The 22,005-nt window shown below is 54.0% G+C and overlaps 1 protein-coding gene across 1 annotated transcript in view; it reads right to left on the bottom strand.

Moving 5' to 3' along the window:
* The window catches only part of LOC135273098 (germinal-center associated nuclear protein-like), a 54,207-nt gene extending 38,901 nt beyond the window's left edge, over positions 1-15,306 (bottom strand). The window contains exons 1-9 of the mRNA XM_064372023.1: positions 15,236-15,306; positions 12,398-13,707; positions 11,622-11,845; positions 10,172-10,250; positions 9,671-9,815; positions 6,702-6,883; positions 3,351-3,490; positions 1,186-1,383; positions 26-294 (exon numbers count right to left, since the gene is read on the bottom strand). Of these exons, the coding sequence (XP_064228093.1) occupies positions 26-294; positions 1,186-1,383; positions 3,351-3,490; positions 6,702-6,883; positions 9,671-9,815; positions 10,172-10,250; positions 11,622-11,845; positions 12,398-13,616 (2,456 nt within the window). The 5' untranslated portion in view covers positions 13,617-13,707; positions 15,236-15,306. The remainder of the gene's footprint in view (positions 1-25; positions 295-1,185; positions 1,384-3,350; positions 3,491-6,701; positions 6,884-9,670; positions 9,816-10,171; positions 10,251-11,621; positions 11,846-12,397; positions 13,708-15,235) is intronic.
* Between the last annotated feature and the right edge of the window lie 6,699 nt (positions 15,307-22,005).

The raw sequence follows: 22,005 nt of genomic DNA, 5'->3' as shown, positions 1-22,005 counted from the left end.
GACAAATTCGGATGTGGAAATTCACCTTAGAATGTCTCCCTTGTTGAGACTGAGCAGAACATTGTAGCCCTGGAACTCCGCTTCGCTGGCACAGAAGACACCCTTGTTTCTCAGGTCCTGGTACATTTCCTTCAGGCTCTGCAGGCACTTGGTCAGGTTCTCATTATTGATCTTGGCATCAAAGGAAGACATGGGCTCCTCACACATGAAGTGGGCACAGTGGATGTGAAATCGGGTGCACTTCTCAATCAGGGACACCGTCAGCGGGTCGCAGAGGTGCTGCTGCGTGATATCCTGGCCACAGGTGAGGGGGAGGATCATACACACATTCCCATGCAGAGAGTCAGCTATGAGAAAGATCATGCTATGACCTCAATTTCTCACATTTCAATGTGAAACAAAGCCCATGATGCACGTTTTAATAGGACTTTGGAGTGATTTAAACAAAAGTACTTGTTTTTTTATTTTTTTGAGACAGGGTCTCGCTCTGTCACCCAGGCTGGAGTGCAGTGGTGCGGTCTTGGCTCACACAACCTCCGCCTCCCGGATTCAAGCAATTCTCCTGGCTCAGCCTCTTGAGTAGAGGACTTTATAGGTGTGTGCCACCATGCCCAGCTAATTTCTTTCTTTCTTTTTTTTTTTTTTGAGACAGAGTCTAGCTCTGTGATCCAGGCTGGAGTACAATGGCACGACCTCAGCTCACTGCAACCTCCACCTCCCAGGTTCAAGTGATTCTCCTGTCTCAGCCTCCTGAGCAGCTGGGATTGCAGGCACCTGCCACAATCCCAGCTGCTCATTTTTTTAGTAGCGATGGGTTTTCACTGTGTTGGCCAGGCTGGTCTCGAACTCCTGACCTCGTGAGCTGCCCACCACGGCCTTCCAAAGTGCTGGGATTACAGGCATGAGCCGCCATACCTAGCCACACCCAGCTAATTTTTGTATTTTCAGTAGAGACTGAGATTCACCATGTTGGCCAGGCCGGTCTCAAACTTCTGACCTCAGGTGATCCACCCACCTTGGCCTCCTAGAGTGCTGGGATTACAGGTGTGAGCCACTGCACCCTGTCCATAAAGGTATATTTTTGAAACAGATAAAATACGTAACTGAGTAAAATAAAAATAACTATCAGTTTGACTTTGGAATTTGCATGCATTTTTTAGCGTCCAGGTTGGAAGCAGCCAATACCTTCCGTATGCCACGTGTGCGGTTCCACACGAAGTCATACCAGTCCCGCAGGCTGCCCTCCTTCTGGTCCATGATCTGGGTCACCAGGTAATCCACAGTCCTGCTGAGCACTGCCAGGGGCCGCAGCTCGTGGGGCAGAGGCTCCTCCTGATCGGCCGAGGACCGGCTGTACTCTTTCACGGCTGCTGCGTGGTCCACCTAGGGACACGAAGCAGAGATGGGCTGCCCGTGAGAAACACCTTGGGCCAGGCACAGTTATGCCTAAAAATGAGGGAAAATCACATACACACCCACACAGATCAATAGTTGAGAACACATTTTTTTCAACATAAAATTTCTGTTAAAAAGAGACAAAATTCAAAGGCAAGATAAATTGAGAAATTTGATTTGGCAAATACCACAACGAGTTAAGACACGAGTGCGTCACGACAAACAGGAGGAATGTAGGTGAAGGCACATCTGCAAGCTCCAAAGCAGAGACGGGACAGGGAAGGGCCTCGAAGCATTTAACAGGTCTCAGCTCTGCTCACACACCAGCTGAAGTCTACACAGACCAGAAGTGAAACAGAGACAGGCAGTGAGGACTGCTGAGGGCACAGCAGCAGGGGCCAGCTGCCCACCTGGGGCCTGGAGCTGCATCTCCCGCCTCAAAAGGAGGCTGATGACGTGGCCAAGAGGAGACGCAGAGACATCCGCAGGACAAGGCCCTGAGCACGCGCTCTCTGCTGCAGCAGGGGCCCCACACCTGCTGCTGGTCTGGGGACACCGCACTGGGCGAAGGGTGTATAAAGCCACCAGCCACAAAGAGGAGGAGAAGTCCACAAGCAAAATTCACAAAGTGCAAAGGATCTAAATTGGTGCAGCTTCCTGGGGAAACAACTGGGGAAGCTACACGGATAATGTTCGGGAAAGGACAAACCCTCCAATGCAGGAATTAAATTCTCAGGATCGGAACAAAGTAATCTAAACACCAGAGAAACATGACACACAAGATGCCAAACCATATTATTAAAAGAGCTAAAAATTTAGAAACAGCCTATCTACTAATGGTAGAAGTGCAGAGTTTTGACAGAGCTACTAAGAAAATATGCTGTCATTTCTACATGCTCTAGTTCAGCATAACGAAGGAAAATGTTCATGACATAATTTTAAGTGGGAAAGAGACACATAAAATTATATCTAGAATATAATCCTGAATGTGCAAAACTTAAGCATAGAAAAGGATAAGAATGATTGTAAAAAGAAAAAAGCCAGATGTGGTGGCTCACGCCTGTAATTGCAGCACTTTGGGAGGCAGAGGCAGGTGGATCACTTGAGCTTAGGTGTTCAAGACCAGCCTGAGCAACACGGCTGAGACCCCTGAGACCCCATTGCTACAAAAAAATAAAACAATAACTGGGCATGGTGGACCATGCCTGTAATCCCAGCTACTCAGTAAGCTGAGTGGGAAGATCACCTGAGCCTGGGAAGTCGAGGCTACAGTGAGCCATGATTGCACCACTGCTCTCCAGCCTAGGTGAAAGAATAAAATCCTGTCGCCAAATAAATAAATAAATAAATAAATATTTTAAACAACTCTATTTAAAAAAATTTGCATCAGGTCAAGCACGGTGGCTCATGTCTGTAATCCCAGCACTTTGGGAGGCCAAGACGGGTGGATCACTTGAAGTCAGAAGTTCAAGACCAGCCTGACCAACATGGAGAAACCCCGTTTCTACTAAAAATACAAATATGAGCAGGCATGGTGGTGCATGCCTATAATCCCAGCTACTCAGGAGGCTGAGGCAGGAGAATCACCTGAACCTGGGAGGCAGAGGTTGTGGTGAGCTGAGATCACGTCATTGCACTCCTACCTGGGCAATAAGAGTGAAACTCCTTCTAAAAAAAAAATCAAAAAAAAAAAAAAAAAAGAAAAAAGAGTGAAACTCTGTCTCAAAAAAAAAAAACAACAAAAAACTTGCATCTATATCTTATCACGTATAGGTACCAATTACAGAGTGAACATCTCACGACGCAAAAGAGCTGAATATGATTGTTAAGGGCACAAATACCCAATACCCTCTAAAACAAGCAAACACCTAAATCCAGTATGTACAGAATTACAAAAGAAGCCTCCTCCCCTGCACAGCCTGCCCCCACTCCACGGGGAGACGCAGGGCTCTGACCTGGTCAGTCCCGGGGATCACTTCAAACACGCTCAGCTGGCTTCGGGTCTCCCGCATGTACCGCTCCTTCTCGGGACACATATCCAGGCAGGTCCCAACCAAAGTCCTCGCTTTGTCCAGATCGGTTCTTTTCACCCGAGCTAAATGACGTCAAGGGAAAGGTAAGAACGTACCACACGGTTAGCATGAACCTACAGAAGTATGCTCTCATAATGATAAAAAGAAATTAAAACTTAAAACACACCCACATTACAAAGGAAAACAAAAATATCTGTCAGACTCTGAGCCTCAGAGAAAGAGGACTTAGGGTCTATTCTGCCAGGGAGTAGGACATCAAAGCTCCCAAAGACCCCTGGGTCTGCCGCTCTCCAACAGTCACAGACCCTCACTGCAGACTAAAAGTGGGGACGCAGCCTCACTTTCAGCCAGAGTTTTTAACTCCTGTCATAACCTCAATGACAAACTCTCATGGTGCAGGATGTTTACTAGAAGGATTCACTCATTACAACTGCAAATATTCCAAATATTGGCCGGGCATGGTGGCTCACGCCTATAATCCCAGTACTTTGGGAGGCCGAGGCAGGGGGATCACGAGGTCAGGAGATGGAGACCATCCTGGCCAACATGGTGGTGAAACCCCGTCTCAAAAAAAAAAAAAAAAAAGCCAGGTGCGGTGGCTCATGCCTGTAATCCCAGCACTTTGGGAGGCTGAGGTGGGTAGATCACCTGAGGTCAGGAGTTTAAGACCACCCTGGTCAACATGAGGAAACCCCGTCTCTACTAAAAAAAAATAAAAAAATTAGCCAGGCATGGTGGTGGGTGCCTGTAATCCCAGTTACTCAGGAGGCTGAGACAGGAGAGTCACCTGAACACAGGAGGCAGAGTTTGCAGTGAGCTGAGATTGCATCATTGCACTCCAGCCTGGGCAACAAGAGTGAAACTCCATCTCAAAACAAACAAACAAAAAAAAACAACAAATATACCACTACTCTAAAACTCTGAAACAGTATTCATCATGACTTGAATGTAAAAATCATATAATAGAAGTTAACTGGGTTCTTACCTGAATAAGTAAACTGCTACGATTACACTTAGAATTAAATAGTTATAAATGTATCTTGCAAGTAAAAAGAAATGCAACAACTTCACAACTCAAAATATATACTTCTTGTTTTTATTTTGAAAAGTTCTATAACCTAGGCTTGGTGCAGTAGTGGCTCACGCCTATAATCCCAGCACTTTAGGAGGCCGAAGTGGACGGATCACCTGAGGTTGGGAGTTCAAGACCAGCCTGACCAACATGGAGAAACTCTGTCTCTACTAAAATTACAAATTAGGCCCGGTGCGGTGGCATACACCTGTAATTCCAGCACTTTGGGAGGCTGAGGCAGGAGGATCACCAGAGGTCAGGAGTTTGAGACCAGCTTTGCCAACATGGTGAAACACCATCTCTATTAAATATACAAAAATCAGCCAGGCATGGTGGTGGGCGCCTGCAATCCCAGCTACTCAGGAGGTTGAGGCAGGAGAATTGCTTGAACCTGGGAGGGGAAGGTTGCAGTGAGGTGTGATCACGCCACTACACTTCAGCCTGAACAGCAAAGCAAGACTCCATGTTAAAAAAAAATATACAAAATTAGCCAGGCATGGTGACACATGCCTACAATCCCAGCTACTTAGCTACTTGGGAGGCTGAGGCAAGAGAATCACTTGAACCAGAGAGGTGAAGGTGAGCCAAGATCACGCCATTACGCTCCAGCCTGGGCAACAGGAGGGAAACTCCATCCCAAAAAAAAAAAGAAAAACAGAAAAATTCTAATACCTGGTGTATCACAACTGTAATCCCAGCACTTTGGGAGGCCGAGGAGGGCAGATCGCGAGGTTAAGAGTTCGAGACCAGCCTGGCCTACATGGTGAAACCCCATCTCTACTAAGAATACAAAAATGAGCTGGGTACGGAGGTATGCACCTGTAGTCCCAACTACTTGGGAGGCTAAGGCAGGAGAATTCGTTGAACCCAGGCGACGGAGATTGCAGTGAGCCAAGATGCACCACTGCACTCCAGCCAGGGCAACAGAGCAAGACTTCATCTCAGGAGGAAAAAAAGAAAAAGAAAAATTCTAATACCTAATGATTTTATTTGGAATACAAAAATCACTATATCAGTGACACAATGTATGATGGCAGCTTTTATTACCAAATAGTAAGAAAACACTGTGATTATTCTAATTATCCACAGCTTTTAAAAAATGGGATAGCTGAATTTTTTTTTTTTTGAGACAGAGTCTCACCCTGTAACCCAGACTGGAGTGCAGTGGCGCAATCTCATTTCACTGTAACCTCTGCCTCGAGGGTTCAAGCAATTCTCCTGCCTCAGCCTCCTAAGGAGCTGGGACTACAGGTGCACACCACCGTACCCAGCTAATTTCTGTTTTTGTTTTTTTTTTGTAGAGACAGGTTTTCGCCATGTTGACCAAGCTGGTCTTGAACTCCTGACCTCAGGTGGTCCACATGCCTCAGCCTCCCAAAGTGCTGGGATTACAGGTGTGAGCCACCGCGCCCGACCCAGCTGAAATTTAAGACAAAAAAATTGGCAAAGAGGAGTACCTGTGTTTTTCCTTTTATTTTTGATCCCTGCATATATTTTCAGTGTTAATGGAATACTTTCTTTTTAGTAGGTAATACATTCACACAGTTCAACATTCCAATAGGGTAAGGATGTCCTGTCCGAGATGGAACACTCCACCATAACCTCTGCCCGTCAGAAACCCACTCCCTCGGCCAGGCGTGGTGGTTCACACTTATAATCCCAGCACTTTGGGAGGTGGGTGGATCACCTGAGGTCGAGAGTTCCAGACCAGCCTGGACAACATGGTAAAACCCTGTCTCTACTAAATATACAAAAAATTTGCTGGGCATGGTGGCACGTGCCTGTAATCCCAGCTACTCGGGAGGCCAAGGCAGAAGAATTGCTTGAACCCAGGAAGGGAGGTTGCGGTGAGCTGAGATCTCGCCATCGCACTCCAGCCTGGGCAACAAGAGCGAGACTCATCTCAAAAAAAAGAAAAAAAACAGAAACCTGCTCCCTCTACAGACATGAGCCCATCCTTTTGCCTGCTCCCACTACTATCTTGTACACACATAAGCAAACATATTTGAACGTATATGTACACACACACAGAGCACTCACTCCAAGGAAGACTGGCCGACCATGAAGCTCAGACACAGCACATCAGAGGCCCTGAGACTCAACAGCAACAGAGCCCACTGGAAAGAAGCAGCTCCCGCTCTGATGGCGCCCAAGAGGACGACCGCACCAGGCCCCAGAACCTCTGCCGCCTTGCCCCATACCTTGCCGCATGATCCTGTCTCTCTGGTCAAGCAGGCGGTACTTCTCCTTGGACGTCTCAGCCACGGTGCCTATCAGGGCGCTGAGGGGCGGCACACATGGCCCGAGGCCCTCGGAGCCTGAGTCCAAAGAGTCTCCCTCAAATTGGTGGGCCTTGAGGAGACTTGGCTTCTTCACTGGAGAGCTATAAAGTAAACACCACATTGAGGGCCCTTGTACCGGAAAGGCCTTTAGAGGGTTTTCATTTCTGAACACGTCCCCTCATCTTTCAAGACTTTCTGGTCCTCTGAAGTTGAGAAACTACAACCACTAAAATGAGGAGCCCTGATAAAGATGGGGATACGCACAAAAGCGTTATCCACATGATTCACTGACCTTAATAGGATTCTGAAATATTTCATACTTTTGAAAAACAAAGAGAGCCTGGGCAACATAGTGAGACCTCATCTCTACAAAAAATTTAAACATTAGGCATCTGGCATGTGCCTATAGTTCCAGCTACTCAGGAGGCTGGGGTGAGAGGCTTGCTTCAGTCTGGCAGGCGGAGACTGCAGTGAGCTGGAATTGCACTGCTGCACTCCAGCCTGGGCAACAGAGCAAGACTCCATCCTTACCACCCCTCCAAAAAAAACAAGATAGACGCATTTAAACAGCTGAAAGGAACACTTACAAATTTCTATCTCAAAAAAATGAAACTTGCATGAAAAACACCTTTAATATAAGTATTATGCCTACATGTTTTAAAACAGAAGTTTATTTTGGCAGAAGGACATACTGAAAGGAACTGAGCATCCTCTCTCAGCTTCCCCATTTTCTGGTTTTTATCATTTTCTAAACTTGAATGTCAAAGAAGATATGTCAAAGCAGCAACTAAACTGCTCATCACAAAATGGAAAGTAAGAAAAATACATTGACGAAAAGGTAAGAAGACAGATTAAGCTGGAGACCTGTCAAAGTAGGCCTGGTGTGAAAAGGAAAAGCCTTTCAGAACAGAGTTCCCCCGACAGACGAGGCAGCCAGGGAAGCGCACATCACCCGCCAGCTCACACAACTAACACAGCCAACAGCATCTGCTTCGCCGTGATAACCTGCACCTGCAAAAAGTTATGCTGTCCTTCCTAGAGGAGATAGATTTTTAGCGGGGGAAAAAAGTCATGCTGGAAACTGCTAGAAGTGATTATTAAAAATGCATGGTGTGGCCAGGTGGGTGGCTCACACCTGTAGTCGGGAGTTCAAGACCAGCCTGGCCAACACAGTCAAACCGTCTCTACTAAAAATACAAAAATATTAGCCAGCATGGTGGAGTACCTGTAATGCCAGCTACTAGAGAGGCTGAGGCAGGAGAACTTCTTGAACCTGGGAGGCAGAGGTTGCAGTGAGCCAAGATCGCACCACCAAACTCCAGCGTGGGCAACAAAGACTCCATCTCAAAAAAAAAAGAGGCCGGGCACAGTGACTCATGCCTGTAATCCCAGCACTTTGGGATGCCAAGGCAGGTGGATCACCTGAGGTCAGCAGTTCGAGAACAGCCTGGCCAACATGGAGAGACCCCGTCTCTATTTAACAAAATAAAAAAGAAGACAGCACTTTGGGAGGCCGAGGCGGGTGGATCACGAGGTCAAGAGATTGAGACCATCCTGGTCAACATGGTGAAACCCTGTCTCTACTAAAGGTACAAAAAATTAGCTGGGCACGGTGGCACATGCCTGTAATCCCAGCTACTCAGGAGGCTGAGGCAGGAGAATTGCCTGAACCCAGGAGGCGGAGGTTGCAGTGAGCCGAGATCGCACCATTGCACTCCAGCCTGGGTAACAAGAGCGAAACTCCATCTCCAAAAAAAAAAAAAAGAATGCATGGTTTATCACAGCCAGTTAGATGTCTTGAGGAAAAAAGTCATTGCTTATACGTTTACATGCCAAGTGGAACTGCACTCAACTGCAGTGGAATTCAGGACAAGATGAGCGAGATTTGCTACTATACCCTGTGAGGCAGGCAGCCACAGGGTGCCAGGCTGCATGTGTCTGTTCCGCAGAGCAGGCACTGTGTGTCCTCAGTGAGCAGCCTCCCCCGGTCTCCTGTAACAGCTGCTGTAGCTGAAAGGCCTTCACCAGCTACAGCAACTGTGTGACGAGATTCTCCCATAGAAAATGCCAAGATGGAAACAAACAAAAAGGCCAGCGCCGAAGGAAGGCTTTCTCAGCAGCCTTGACCCAGCCGGCCCCGAAGGAAGGCTTTCTCAGCAACCCTGACCCAGGCCGGCCCCGAAGGAAGGCTTTCTCAGCAACCTTGACCCAGGCCGGCCCTGAAGGAAGGCTTTCTCAGCAGCCTTGACCCAGCCGGCCCCGAAGGAAGGCTTTCCCAGCAACCTTGACCCAGGCCGGCCCCGAAGGAAGGCTTTCTCAGCAACCTTGACCCAGCCGGCCCCGAAGGAAGACTTTCTCAGCAACCTTGACCCAGCCGGCCCCGAAGGAAGGCTTTCTCAGCAACCTTGACCCAGCCGGCCCCCGGAAGGAAGGCTTTCTCAGCAACCTTGACCCAGCCGGCCCCGAAGGAAGGCTTTCTCAGCAACCTTGACCCAGGCCTGCCCTGAAGGAAGGCTTTCTCAGCAGCCTTGACCCAGGCCGGCCCCGAAGGAAGGCTTTCTCAGCAACCTTGACCCTAGGGCATGTGAGAACAAGACAGGACAGTACCACTGCTCTCCACCTTCTCTGCAGCTGGCAGGTACCAGTGTCAGAAAATTCTCTCTCCTGACTGAGAGCACCAGCCCCACACAGACCCACCTCCACACGGCCCATGCTGGCCGGAGGGGCAGGCTCAGGAACCCCTGCCCCTCGACCCTCAAGCATCCCTGACAACTGGCTCTTGTTTCCTCACCACCACCCCCCGACCCCACAGCCCCAACTCAGGTGTCACTGTAGGGCAGTATTTCCTGGTACTTCCCAAATAAGGTCATTAGGAGGGGCCATCACACCTTTTATTCAGCAGGCTGCTAGCACCAGCCCTCCCTGTGGCCTTGCCAAGAGGAGAGTGCTGAAAAGATGTGTCTTCCGGGCTCGGGCTGACCACAACATCACCAGGCTTCTTCTCCTTCAGGGAAAAGGGTTTCTTATTGGGGCCTGAGGACATAGGAGGCAGAAAAGAGTTTATGCAGTCACAGATCACCTGGTACTAGACTTTGTCACTTTGTTTTTGAGAAAGTAATATGCTTTTCATTGTCACAGGAGGTTAGAGAAGAGCCCAAGGGAATAACTGAGATGCAAATCCACGCAGAGCCAGCCTCCCCCACTGGCTGGGGAAAGGGCCCACACTCAAAGGGTTTGTACAGAGCAAGAGAAACCGAAGAGAGGGCCAGGCCACACACAGTGGCTCATGCCTGTAATCCCAGATCAGCCTGGGCAACGTAGTGAGATCTCGTCTCTAATAAATAAATAAACAAAAATAATTTTTTGAAAACTGAGAATTGAAAACTCACTTATTTTCTTCCTGTGCCAAAAGATCGCCATGTCTTTATGCAAACTTTTCCCCTTCTTTCTAGCCAGGGCTGCAGATGCCTAGAAAACAACCACCAAGTGTGAGTACATCAGGAGACTAAAGGAAATGAGACTGAAAACTCAAACGCAGTAAGCAAAACATCCACCCAAAGGCACCAGGAGCCCCTGTCCTCCGTACACTAGTGATACCCCCATCCCCCACCTGCTGCCTGCAGAGCCTTCGGCTGTGGCCGCAGTCGTCTCCCTTATCTGTCTCACAAGCATCTATTTGCTCCGCTCTTTTTTCCGAATTAACAACTTTGCCTCACAGAACTCACAAACTTGGCCTCTGGCATTTAGTGAGATGATTTTCACCAGCTAATTACATACACAGAAACCAAGTTTTCCAAGTCACAATGAAGCGTAAAAGGGAGCTGCAGAATAACACACAAGATGCCATTTATCACAGAAAACACACAAAACCAACCACCTCTTAGTCTCCTTGTAGATACTCATAAAAACGTCTAGAAAAACACACACCACACTAGGTAACTGGACTGCTCTTGGGTAACAGGAGAGATGAGGGTGTTCAGCTTTGTCCGTACCAATGAATTGCTTATAAAGGCAGTGTATTTACATATTAGGTCATCAACTATTTAATGTTCAGCTGGGAAAATGAGCACATTGCAACAGGCAAAAAATGACTTTAAAAACAAATGAGGGGCTAGACACGGTGACTCACGCCTGTAACCTCAGCACTTTGGGAGGTTGAGGTGAGTGGATCTCAAGGTCAGGTGTTCAAGACTAGCCTAATCAATATAGTGAAACACTGTCTCTACTACAAATAAATTAGCCAGGCATGGTGGCAGGTGCCTGTAATCCCAGCTACTCAGGAGGCTGAGAAAGGCAAATCACTTGAACCTGGGAGGTGGAGGGTGCAGTGAGCCAAGATCTTGCCACTGCACTCCAGCCTGGGCAACAGTGCAAGACCCCATGTCAAAAAAAGAATAAGGTATTTGAGGCTGGGTGTGGTGGCTCACACCCGTAATCCCAGCACTTTGGGAGGCCAAGGTGGGCAGATCACCTAAGGTCAGAGTCTGAGACTAGCCTGACCAACACGGAGAAACCCCATTTCTACTAAAAAAAAATACAAAACTAGCAGGACATGGTGGTGCATGCCTGTAATCACAGCTGCTCGGGAGGCTGAGGCAGGAGAATTTCTTGAACCCGGGAGGCAGTGGTTTCAGTGAGCCAAGATTGTACCATTACACTCCAGCCTAGGCAATAGCGAAACTCCGTCTCAAAAAAAAAAAAAAAATAAGATATTTGAGTAATTTCCCTATATTAAACAAATAACTGATAGACCATGATGGCCCCCCCAAAAAGAAAAACAAGTTTTACAGTGACGTGGCTCAAATCTAGGGTAACAAATGGCGATACAGAAATACTCACATGATCAAAGAAATGCACCACTGCGAGCTTTTTGCTGCGCCTGGTAAAGATGCGCTGCACTTTAGCAATTTTGCCAAAATGGTTCTCCAGGACGGTCCTGTCGTTCAGGTAGTCAGGGACGTTCTTGCACTGGATCGCTGTGACTTCAGAGAGAGCCAAGCCCCCAAGACTATCTGTGCTCTCGCTTCTTTTACTCTGACGCACAGGAGTTCCTCTTAAAGAATCTAGGGGTTCAGAGAACAGACACTTAAACCATCAGATATAACACTTTCTAACAACAGGAGGCACCACCTGTGTAAAAGCAAAGATGTTCACAGGTGTAAGACCTGCTCCATATGACATGTAGAATCCCTAATGTGTTTTTTTGTTTTGTTGTTTTTGAGACAAAGTCTCGCCCTGTTGACCAAGCTGGAGTGCAGTGGTGCGATCTTGGCTCACTGCAACCTTTGCCTCCTGGGTTCAAGTGATTCTCCCTGCCTCAGCCTCCAGAGTAGCTGGGATTACAGGGGCCCGCCACCACATCCGGCTAATTTTGGTATTTTTAGTAGAAGAGGGGTTTCACCATGTTGGCCGGGCTGGTCTCGAACTCTTGACCTTGTGATCCACCCACCTCAGCCTCCCAAGGTGCTGAGATTATAAGCATAAGCCACCGCGCCCAGCCTAGAATCCCTAATGTTTAGAGGAGATTTATCTGAAAAATCAAGCTAACACCCAGAGAAACTTACTGGGAAACTGCCAGCAGGATTTACACTATGTTCCACATTTTCAGAACTCACCTCCTTTTTTTTCTCTACTTTCAGTTTCTTCCTCTTTATTCAAACCTGCAATCCGGGAAGGTGCCAGTAGAGACTGGCTCCCTCCTTGGGTAGCCACGTGGTCACTTTCTGCAGACTCAACAAAGCCAATTTCCTTTTTGGACTCCTTGTTGCCCAGGCGACCTACTTCTTTATTGCTTTTGAAAACATCCTGTATTGTCCGACCAAACAAAGTACCTCCCCGGGGTCTATTCAGGCGGACAGGTCGTTTATCTGGAGGATGATCCCCCCTGGACAGAGGATCAGAATCTTCTGCTGTCTCATGGCCATGTCTCCTTGGGGAGCGATCCTGGTCCTTCTTCCTTTTCAGGCCTTTCATTAGGCTGGGAGGTGGTTCCACCTGGGAAACAGCTTCTTCACGCCCCTGCCTGACACCTGCTTTGCTGACCTGGAAGGGTTCACCCAAAACTGCAGATGACGACACAGGGAAGCTACTGAAGCTATTATTAGAACTTCCAAACACTGACTTAGGTCCTCTCTTCTCTTCCTCTACATTTTGGTTTGACAAAGCAGGGGTAAAAGCAGATAATGAACTATTGCTACTAACTGGTTTTGAAAAGGTAAAATTTGAATTGGTAGCTGAACTACTTGTTACTTGAGGAAAAGAGAAAGGGGTCAGGCCTCCAGGGGCACTAATTGGGTGGGAAAATGTGAAAAACCCGGAAGCAATTTGGCTCTGGGTTTTCTCTGGCTCAGCAGCAGCCCCCAGTATTGGTTTGAACATTGCGTTTTCCAGAGGTTTAAAACCGAATTCCGTTTTCCCAAAACCAGAACTCACTATTTCTCCAGTTTCTTGTCCAAAAGTAGAAGTGCTTGGGAAAGCCCCAACACCGGTGGGTGATTTAAAACTAAATCCTGGGTTTCCCAGCACAGATGAACTTGAAGGCCCAGAGGTAGCTACAAAGGTGGATGTGTGGTCAAGTCCAGAAAAGAGTCCAACAGTTGAGGTTTGGGTGAACCCTAATGTTTGCGCTGAAGAGGAGTGACTCACTCCAGAAGATGCTCGAAAGCTGGATACCTGGGAAAATCCTGAGCTCTTCCCACATAAGGTACTGTTTTGTCCAAAAAGAGGCTGACCAAATCGAGACGGCGCCTTGGATGGGAATGTTGTTACGCAACTACCAGAAGACGCCGAAAAAGCACTAGGCTGCTGCCCACTGAAAGGATTAGTTGGGTTCATCTTCTGATCCAATTATTAGAAGGTAATAAGTATTACGTGTACAAAACTAATTGGCGTTCTGAAACAGCCTCCCCTTCGTCTTCATAACAAGCTGAAAGACAAAAATTCAGATCATCACAGCTACGTTCTGCTACAAAATTAAGAAAGGAATTTTTGAACACAGTCATATAAGGATAACTATTCCAAAGGCAGACAAAGGACTATTATTTTCTGAGAGCCAACGGGTTCTTTTGTTAGAGAATGGCGTAGAGACCGGTACAAATAATTACTTTGTTACAGAGGTTTAAAGCGTGATCCTAAAGTAGACATACATGAGGCCAACAAACATATGAAAAAATGCTCATCATCACTGGTCATCAGAGAAATGCAAATCAAAACTACATTGAGATACCATCTCACGCCAGTTAGAATGGCGATCATTAAAAAATCTGGAGAAAACAGATGCTGGAGAGGATGTGGAGAAATAGGAACACTTTTACACTGTTGGTGGGAGTGTAAATTAGTTCAACCACTGTGGAAGACAGTGTGGCGATTCCTCAAGGACCTAGAAATAGAAATTCCATTTGACCCAGCAATCGCATTACTGGGCATATATCCAAAGGATTATAAATCGTTCTACTATAAGGACACATGCACACGAATGTTCATTGCAGCACAGTTTACAATAGCAAAGACCTGGAACCAGCCCAAATGCCCATCGATGATAGACTGGACAGGAAAAATGTGGCACATATACACCATGGAATATTATGCAGCCATTAAAAAGGAGGAGTTCACATCCTTCGTAGGGACATGGATGAACCTGGAAACCATCATTCTCAGCAAACTGACACAAGAACACAAAATCAAACACCACATGTTCTCACTCATAGGCGGGTGTTGAACAAGGAGAACACATGGACACAGGGAGGGGAGCACTATACACGGGGGTCTGTTGGAGGGGAGGGGGGATAGTGGGGGGGGTGGGGAGTTGGGGAGGGATAGCATGGGGAGAAATGCCAGATATAGGTGAAGGGGAGGGAGGCAGCAAATCATACTGCCACGTGTGCACCTGTGCAACAACCTTGCATGTTATTCACATGTACCCCAAAACCTAAAATACAATAAAAAAAAAAATAAATAAAATAAAGCGTGATCCTTTAAGATTAAAAAAAAAAAAAAAAAAAAAAATGGCCGAATGACTGAGTTGGTAAATTCATGAAAAACCTCCACTGGCAGTAAGAAAATGAACGCTGTTCCTCCTTACGACTTAAGAGATGGATTTCTCCCGACCGCCTGCACTCTCTACAGCCGGAGAACCGGACCGTAACGCAGCCAGAACGTTAGCGTTTCGGGGCCTCCTCCCAACCGGCTTCCCTCGGGACGGCTGCGCGCCAAGCGCGTCCTCGCGCACTCCATTACAGCCCCGGCGACCCCGCAGCCGGCCGAAGGGTGACGCGCCGCCACGGAGCTGCGGACCCCGGCGGGGACGGCGTGCCCGGAAGCCTAAGCTTCCGCCCAGCGCAGCCCGAAAGGCGGAGGCCGCGGTCACGCGCCGGGCTCGCCGGGGCCGCCGACGACGCAGCGCTCCCTTAGAGATGACGGGGAGGGCCCGACGCCGGCCCAACCCCCTCGCTCACCGTCTCGCCGCTGGACCCCGAGGCCCGCGCAGCTCCCGGACCCCCCGAAAGGACGAGAGGCGCAAGCCCAGCCGGCGGCCGCGACACTGCCACTGCGCACCGCGGACGGAAAACGCGGCGGACGGAAAACGCGGAGGACCGATTTCCGGCTCGCGCAGTACTACCGGGTTCCGCCGCGATCGGGTTCCGCCGCGATCGGGTTCCGCCGTCGGCACCCTGCCAGGTGGCGGAGCTTCCGGTGGGGCGGGTCCGCCTCGCCTCGCGCCCTTTGCCGGGTCTCGAGCCCGGTACGTGCGGGCGGGTTCCTAGTCTCCCAAACGGACCCAGGCCCCCCGGCACCTACCCCTGTCCAGAGACCCAGGCTCCGGGCAACTACCCCTGTCCAGAGATTCAGGACCCCCGGCACCTACACCTGTCCAGAGACCCAGGCCCGCCGGCATCTACCCCTGTCCAGAGACCCAGGCCCACCGGCACCTACCTCTGTCTAGAGACATAGGCGCCCCCGCATCTGCCCGTGTGAAAAGACCCATGCCCGCGGCACCTGAAAATGTCCAGATGCACTGGACCCTGGCCAGGGTACCCCTGTCCGGATAACCAGGCCCCCCGGCCCCTGTACCTGTCAAGAGACCCGGGCCCCCCGGCACCTATCCCTGTGCAGAGACCCGGGCCCCCCGGCACATACCCCTGTGCAGAAACCCGGGCCCCCCGGAACCTACCCCTGTCCAGAGACCCAGGCCCCCCGGCACCTACCACTATCCAGACACCCAGCCCCTCCGACACCTACCACTGTCCAGACACACAGCCCCCCCCGGCACCTTCCCCTGTACACAGACCCAGGCCCCCAGCACCTGCCCCTGTACAGAGACCTAAACCCCGGCACCTGCCCCTGTTCAGAGGCCCTGGACTCCGGCACTTACCAAGGCCTAGGCCCCTCGGCATCTGCCCCTGTCGAAAGACCCCAAACCCCGGCAGCTGCCTCTGTCCAGAAGCCCAGGACCCCGCACCTACCCCTATCCAGAGACCAAGGTCCCCCAACACCTACCCCTGTACAGAGGCCGAGGTCCCCCAACACCAACCCCCGTCCAGCACCCCGCACCTACCCATGTCCAGAGACCCAGGCCCCCAGGCACCTACGCCTGTCCAGAGACCAGGCCCCCGGCACCTACCCCTGTTCAGAGACCCAGGCCCCACGGCACGTGCCCCTGTCGAGAGGCCCTGGACCCCGGCACCTGCCCCTGTCCAGAGGCCCAGGACCCCACACCTACCCTTGTCTAAAGACCCAGGTCCCCCAATACCTACCCCTGTCCAGAGGCACAGGACCGCAACACCTACCCCTGTTCAGGACCCCGCACCTACCCCTGTTCAGCGACCCAGGACCCCGACACCTAACCCTTTCCAGAGAACCAGGCCCCCAGCCCCTACCCTGTCCGGAGACCCAGGCCCCCGTCACCTACCTCTGTCCAGAGGCCCTGGATCCCGGCACCTATCCCCGTTCAGAGACTCAGGCCCCCGGCTCCAGGCCCTGTCCAGAGACCCAGTCCCCCCAGCACCTTTCCCTGTCCAAGGCCCTGGAACCCGGCACCTACCGAGGCCCAGGCCCCCTGGCACCTGCCCCCGTCCAGAGACCAAGGAACCCTGGCACCTACCCGTCCAGAGACACAGGCCCCCTGGCACCAACCACCGTTCAGAGACCTAGGCCCCCGGCACCTGCCCCTTCCAGAGACCCAGGCCCCCCAGCACCTACCCCATACAGAGACCAAGGCACCTGCCCCTTCCAGAGAACCAGGCGCCGCAGCACCTACCCCTATCCAAAGACCAAGGCGTCCCGGCACCTACACCTGTCCAGAGACCCAGGCCTCCGGCACTTACCCCTGTCCAGAGACTCAGGACCCCGACACCTACCCCTGTCCAGAGACCCAGGCCCATGGCACTTACCACGTCCAGAGACCGAGGACCCCCGGCACCTACCCCTGTCCAGAGACCCAGGCCCCCCGGCACCTACCCCTGTCCAGAGACTCAGGCATCCCGGCACCTAGCCCTGTGCAGAGACCCTATACCCCGGCACGTACCCCTGTCCAGAGACCCGGGCCCCCCGGGAACCTACCCCTGTCCCCAGACCCAGGCCAGCCAGCACTTATCCCTGTCCAGAGACCCAGGCGCCCCTGCATTTGCCCCTGTCAAGAGACCCAGGCCCCCCAGAACCTGCCCGTATCCAGAGGCCCTGGATCCCGGGACCTACCCATGTCGAGTCCCAGGCCCCCAGGCACCTGTCCCTGTCCAGAGACCCAGGCCCCAGGCACCTACCCCCGTTGAGAGACCCAGGCCCCCGGCACCAGCCCCTGTCCAGAGACCCAGGCCCCCGGCACCTACCCCTGTTCAGAGACCCAGGCCCCACGGCACGTGCCCCTGTCGAGAGGCCCTGGAACCCGGCACCTGCCCCTGTCCAGAGGCCCAGGACCCCACACCTACCCTTGTCTAAAGACCCAGGTCCCCCAATACCTACCCCTGTCCAGAGGCACAGGACCGCAACACCTACCCCTGTTCAGGACCCCGCACTTACCCCTGTTCAGCGACCCAGGACCCCGACACCTAACCCTTTCCAGAGAACCAGGCCCCCAGCCCCTACCCTGTCCGGAGACCCAGGCCCCCGTCACCTACCTCTGTCCAGAGGCCCTGGATCCCGGCACCTATCCCCGTTCAGAGACCCAGGCCCCCGGCTCCAGCCCCTGTCCAGAGACCCAGTCCCCCCAGCACCTTTCCCTGTCCAGAGGCCCTGGAACCCGGCACCTACCGAGGCCCAGGCCCCCTGGCACCTGCCCCCGTCCAGAGACCAAGGACCCCTGGCACCTACCCGTCCAGAGACCCAGGCCCCCTGGCACCAACCACCGTTCAGAGACCTAGGCCCCCGGCACCTGCCCCTTCCAGAGACCCAGGCCCCCCAGCACCTACCCCTATACAGAGACCAAGGCACCTGCCCCTTCCAGAGACCCAGGCCCCGCAGCACCTACCCCTATCCAAAGACCAAGGCGTCCCGGCACCTACACCTGTCCAGAGACCCAGGCCTCCGGCACTTAGCCCTGTCCAGAGACTCAGGCCTCCGGCACTTACCTCTGTCCAGAGACGCAGGACCCCGACACCTACCCGTGTCCAGAGACCCAGGGCCATGGCACTTACCACGTCGAGAGACCGAGGACCCCTGGCACCTACCCCTGTCCAGAGACCCAGGCCCCTGGCACCTGCCCCTCTCCAGAGACCTAAACCCCCGGCACCTGCCCCTGTTCAGAGGCCCTGGACCCCGGCACCTACCCAGGATAAGGCCCCTCGGCACCTGACCCTGTCCAGAGACCAAGGCCCCTCGGCACCTACAGCTGTCCAGAGACTCAGGACCCCAGCACCTGAACATGTCCAGATGCCCTGAACCCCGGCACCTGCCCCTGTCCAGATCCCCAGGCCCCCCGGTCCCTGCACCTGTCCAGAGACCCAAGCACCTAGGCACCTAGCCCTGTGTAGTGACCCAGGCCCGCCAGCACCTACCCCTGTCCAGAGACCCAGGCCCCTGGCACCTCCCCCTCTCCAGAGACCTAAACCCCCGGCACCTGCCCCTGTTCAGAGGCCCTGGACCCCGGCACCTACCCAGGCCAAGGCGCCTCGGCACCTGACCCTGTCCAGAGACCCAAACACCCGGCACCTGCCTCTTTCGAGAGACCCAGGACCCCGCACCTTCCCTTGTCCAGAGACCAAAATCACCAAACACCTATCCCTGTCCAGAGACCCAACCCCCAGCACCTACCCTTTCCAGAGACCCAAGATACCGGCGCCTACCCCTGTCCAGAGACTCTGGAACCCGGCACCAACACCAGTCCAGAGACCCAGGCTCCCCGGCACCTACCCCTGTCCAGAGACCCAGGGCCCCCGGCACCCAGCTCTGTGCAGAGTCCCTGGACCCCGGCACCTACCCCCGTCCTGAGACCCAGGCCCCGGCACCTACCCCCGTCCAGAGACCCAGGCCCCCGGCACCTACCCCTGTCCACAGACCCAGGCCCCGGCACCTATCCCTGTCCAGAGGCCCAGGACCCCAACACCTACCCCGGTCCAGGACCCCACATCTAGCCCTGTCCAGAGATGCAGGCCCCGCGACACCTACCCCTGTCCAGAGACCCAGGCTCCCCAGGACCTGCCTCTGTCCAGAGCCACTGGACCCCAGGACCTGCCTCTGTCCAGAGGCACTGGACTCCGGCACCTACCCAGTCCCAGGCCCCTCGGCACCGACAACTATCCAGAGATCCAGGCCCCCGGCACCAAGCCCTGTCCAGAGACATCAGGTCCCCCGGCACCAAGCCCTGTCCAGAGACATCAGGTCCCCCGGCACCTAGCCCTGTCCAGAGGCCCTAGACCCCGGCACCTACCCCTGTCCAGAGACACAGGCCCCCCGGGACCTACCCCTGTCAAGAAACCCAGAACCCCCGGCACCTAACCCTGTCCACAGACACAGGCCCCCGTCGCCTATCCCGTCCAGAGATGCAGGACCCCGGCACCTAACCCTGTCCAGAAACCAAGGCCCCCGGCACCTACCCATGTCCAGAGACCCAGGACCCAGGCAGCTACCCTTGTCCAGAGACCCAGGACCCCGGCACCTACCCCTGTCTAGAGACACAGGCCCCCCGGCAACTGCCTCTGTCCAGAGGCCCTAGAGCCCAGCACCTACTAAGTCCCAGTCCCCTCGGCACCTACCCCGGTTCAGAGACCCAGGGCCTCCGGCACCTAGCCCTGTCCAGAGGCCCTGGACCTCGGCACCTGCCCCTGTCCAGAGACCCAGGCTCCTCGGCACCTGCCCCTGTCCAGAGACCCAGGCCCCTGGCACCTAGCCCTGTTCAGAGACCCAGACCCCGGCACCTACCAGTTTCTAGAGACTCAGGCCCCCCGGCACCTACCCCTGTCCAAAGACCCATGCGCCCCGGCACCTGCGCCTGTCCAGAGGCCCAGACCCTCGGCACCTGCCCCTGTCCAGAGGCCCTGGACCCCTGCACCTGCCCCTGTCCAGAGGCCGAGGACCCCTAAAACCTACCCCTTTCCAGAACCGCGCACCTATCCCTGTCCAGAGACCAAGGCCCCCCAGCACCTACCCCTGTCCAGAGAACCAGGCCCCCAGCACCTATCCCGTCCAGGAACCCAGGCCTCCGAGGGCACCTACCCCTGCCCAGAGGCCCTGGACCCCGGCACATACCCCTGTCCAGAGACCCAGGCCCCCAGGCACCTACACCTGTGCAGAGGCCCTGGACCCCGGCAGCTACCCACGTTCAGAGACCCTAGACCCCGACAGCTGCCCCGTCCAGACACCCTGGACCCCAGCAATTACCCAGGCCAAGGCCCCCCGGCACCTACACCTGTCCAGACACCCAGGCCCCCTGCACCTACCCCATCCAGAGGCCATGGAGCCCGGCACCTATCCCTGTCCAGAGACCCAGGCACCCCGGCACCTACCCCCGCCGTTCAGAAACCCAGGCCTCCCGCACCTGCCCCTGTCCGGAGACCCAGGGCCCCCGGCCCCTTCCTCTATCCAGATGCCCTGGACCCCGGCACCTACCCAGGCCCAGGCCCCCTGGCACCTACCCCTGTCCAGAGGCCCAGGCCCCCAGGCACTTACCCTTGTCGAGAGACCCAGGCCCCCGGCACCTACCCCGTCCAGAGGACCAAGACCCCTGGCACCTACCCCTGTCCAGAAACCCAGTCCCCCGGGACCTACCCCGTCTAGAGGCCCTGGACTCCGGCAGATACCCCCGTTCAGAGGCCCAGGACCCCGGCACCTGGCCCCGTCCAGAGATCAAGGCCCACTGGCACCTGACCCTGTCCAGACACCCTGGACCCCGGCACCTACCCAGGCCCAGGCCCCCTGGCACCTACTCCCGTACAGAGACCCAGGACTCTTGACACCTACGCCTGTCCAGAGACCCAGGCCCCTGGCACCTACCCTGTCCAGAGACACTGGACCCCGGCACCAACACCTGTCCAGAGACCCAGGCTCCCCGGCACCTACCCGTCCAGAGACCCAGGGCCCCCGGCACCCAGCTCTGTGCAGAGTCCCTGGACCCCGGCACCTACGCCTGTCCTGAGACCCAGGCCCCGGCACCTACCCCCGTCCAGAGACCCAGGCCCCCGGCACCTACGCCTGTCCACAGACCCAGGGCCCGGCACCTACCCCTGTCCAGAGGCCCAGGACCCCAACACCTACCCCGGTCCACGACCCCACATCTAGCCCTGTCCAGAGATGCAGGCCCCGCGACACCTACCCCTGTCCAGAGACCCAGGCTCCCCAGGACCTGCCTCTGTCCAGAGGCACTGGACCCCAGGACCTGCCTCTGTCCAGAGGCACTGGACCCCGGCACCTACCCAGTCCCAGGGCCCTCGGCACCGACAACTATCCAGAGATCCAGGCCCCCCGGCACCAAGCCCTGTCCAGAGACATCAGGTCCCCCGGCACCTAGCCCTGTCCAGAGGCCCTGGACATCGGCACCTACCCCTGTCCAGAGACACAGGCCCCCGATACCTAACCCTGTCCAGAGACGCAGGACCCCCGGGACCTACCCCTGTCAAGAAACCCAGAACCCCCGGCACCTAACCCTGCCCACAGACACAGGCCCCCGGCACCTATCCCGTCCAGAGACGCAGGACCCCGGCACCTAACCCTGTCCAGAGACCCCGGCCCCCCGGCACCTACCCCTGTCCGGAGACCAAAGACCCCCGGCACGTACCCGTGTCAAGAGACTCAGGCC

This window comes from Aotus nancymaae, unplaced genomic scaffold (assembly GCF_030222135.1).
Source record: "Aotus nancymaae isolate 86718 unplaced genomic scaffold, 86718_ANA_hifiasm-v0.15.2.pri h1tg000260l, whole genome shotgun sequence".
NCBI classification, from domain to species: domain Eukaryota; kingdom Metazoa; phylum Chordata; class Mammalia; order Primates; family Aotidae; genus Aotus; species Aotus nancymaae.
The sequence above is the reverse complement of the archived record's forward strand: the minus strand, read 5'-3'. Positions and strand labels throughout refer to the sequence as shown.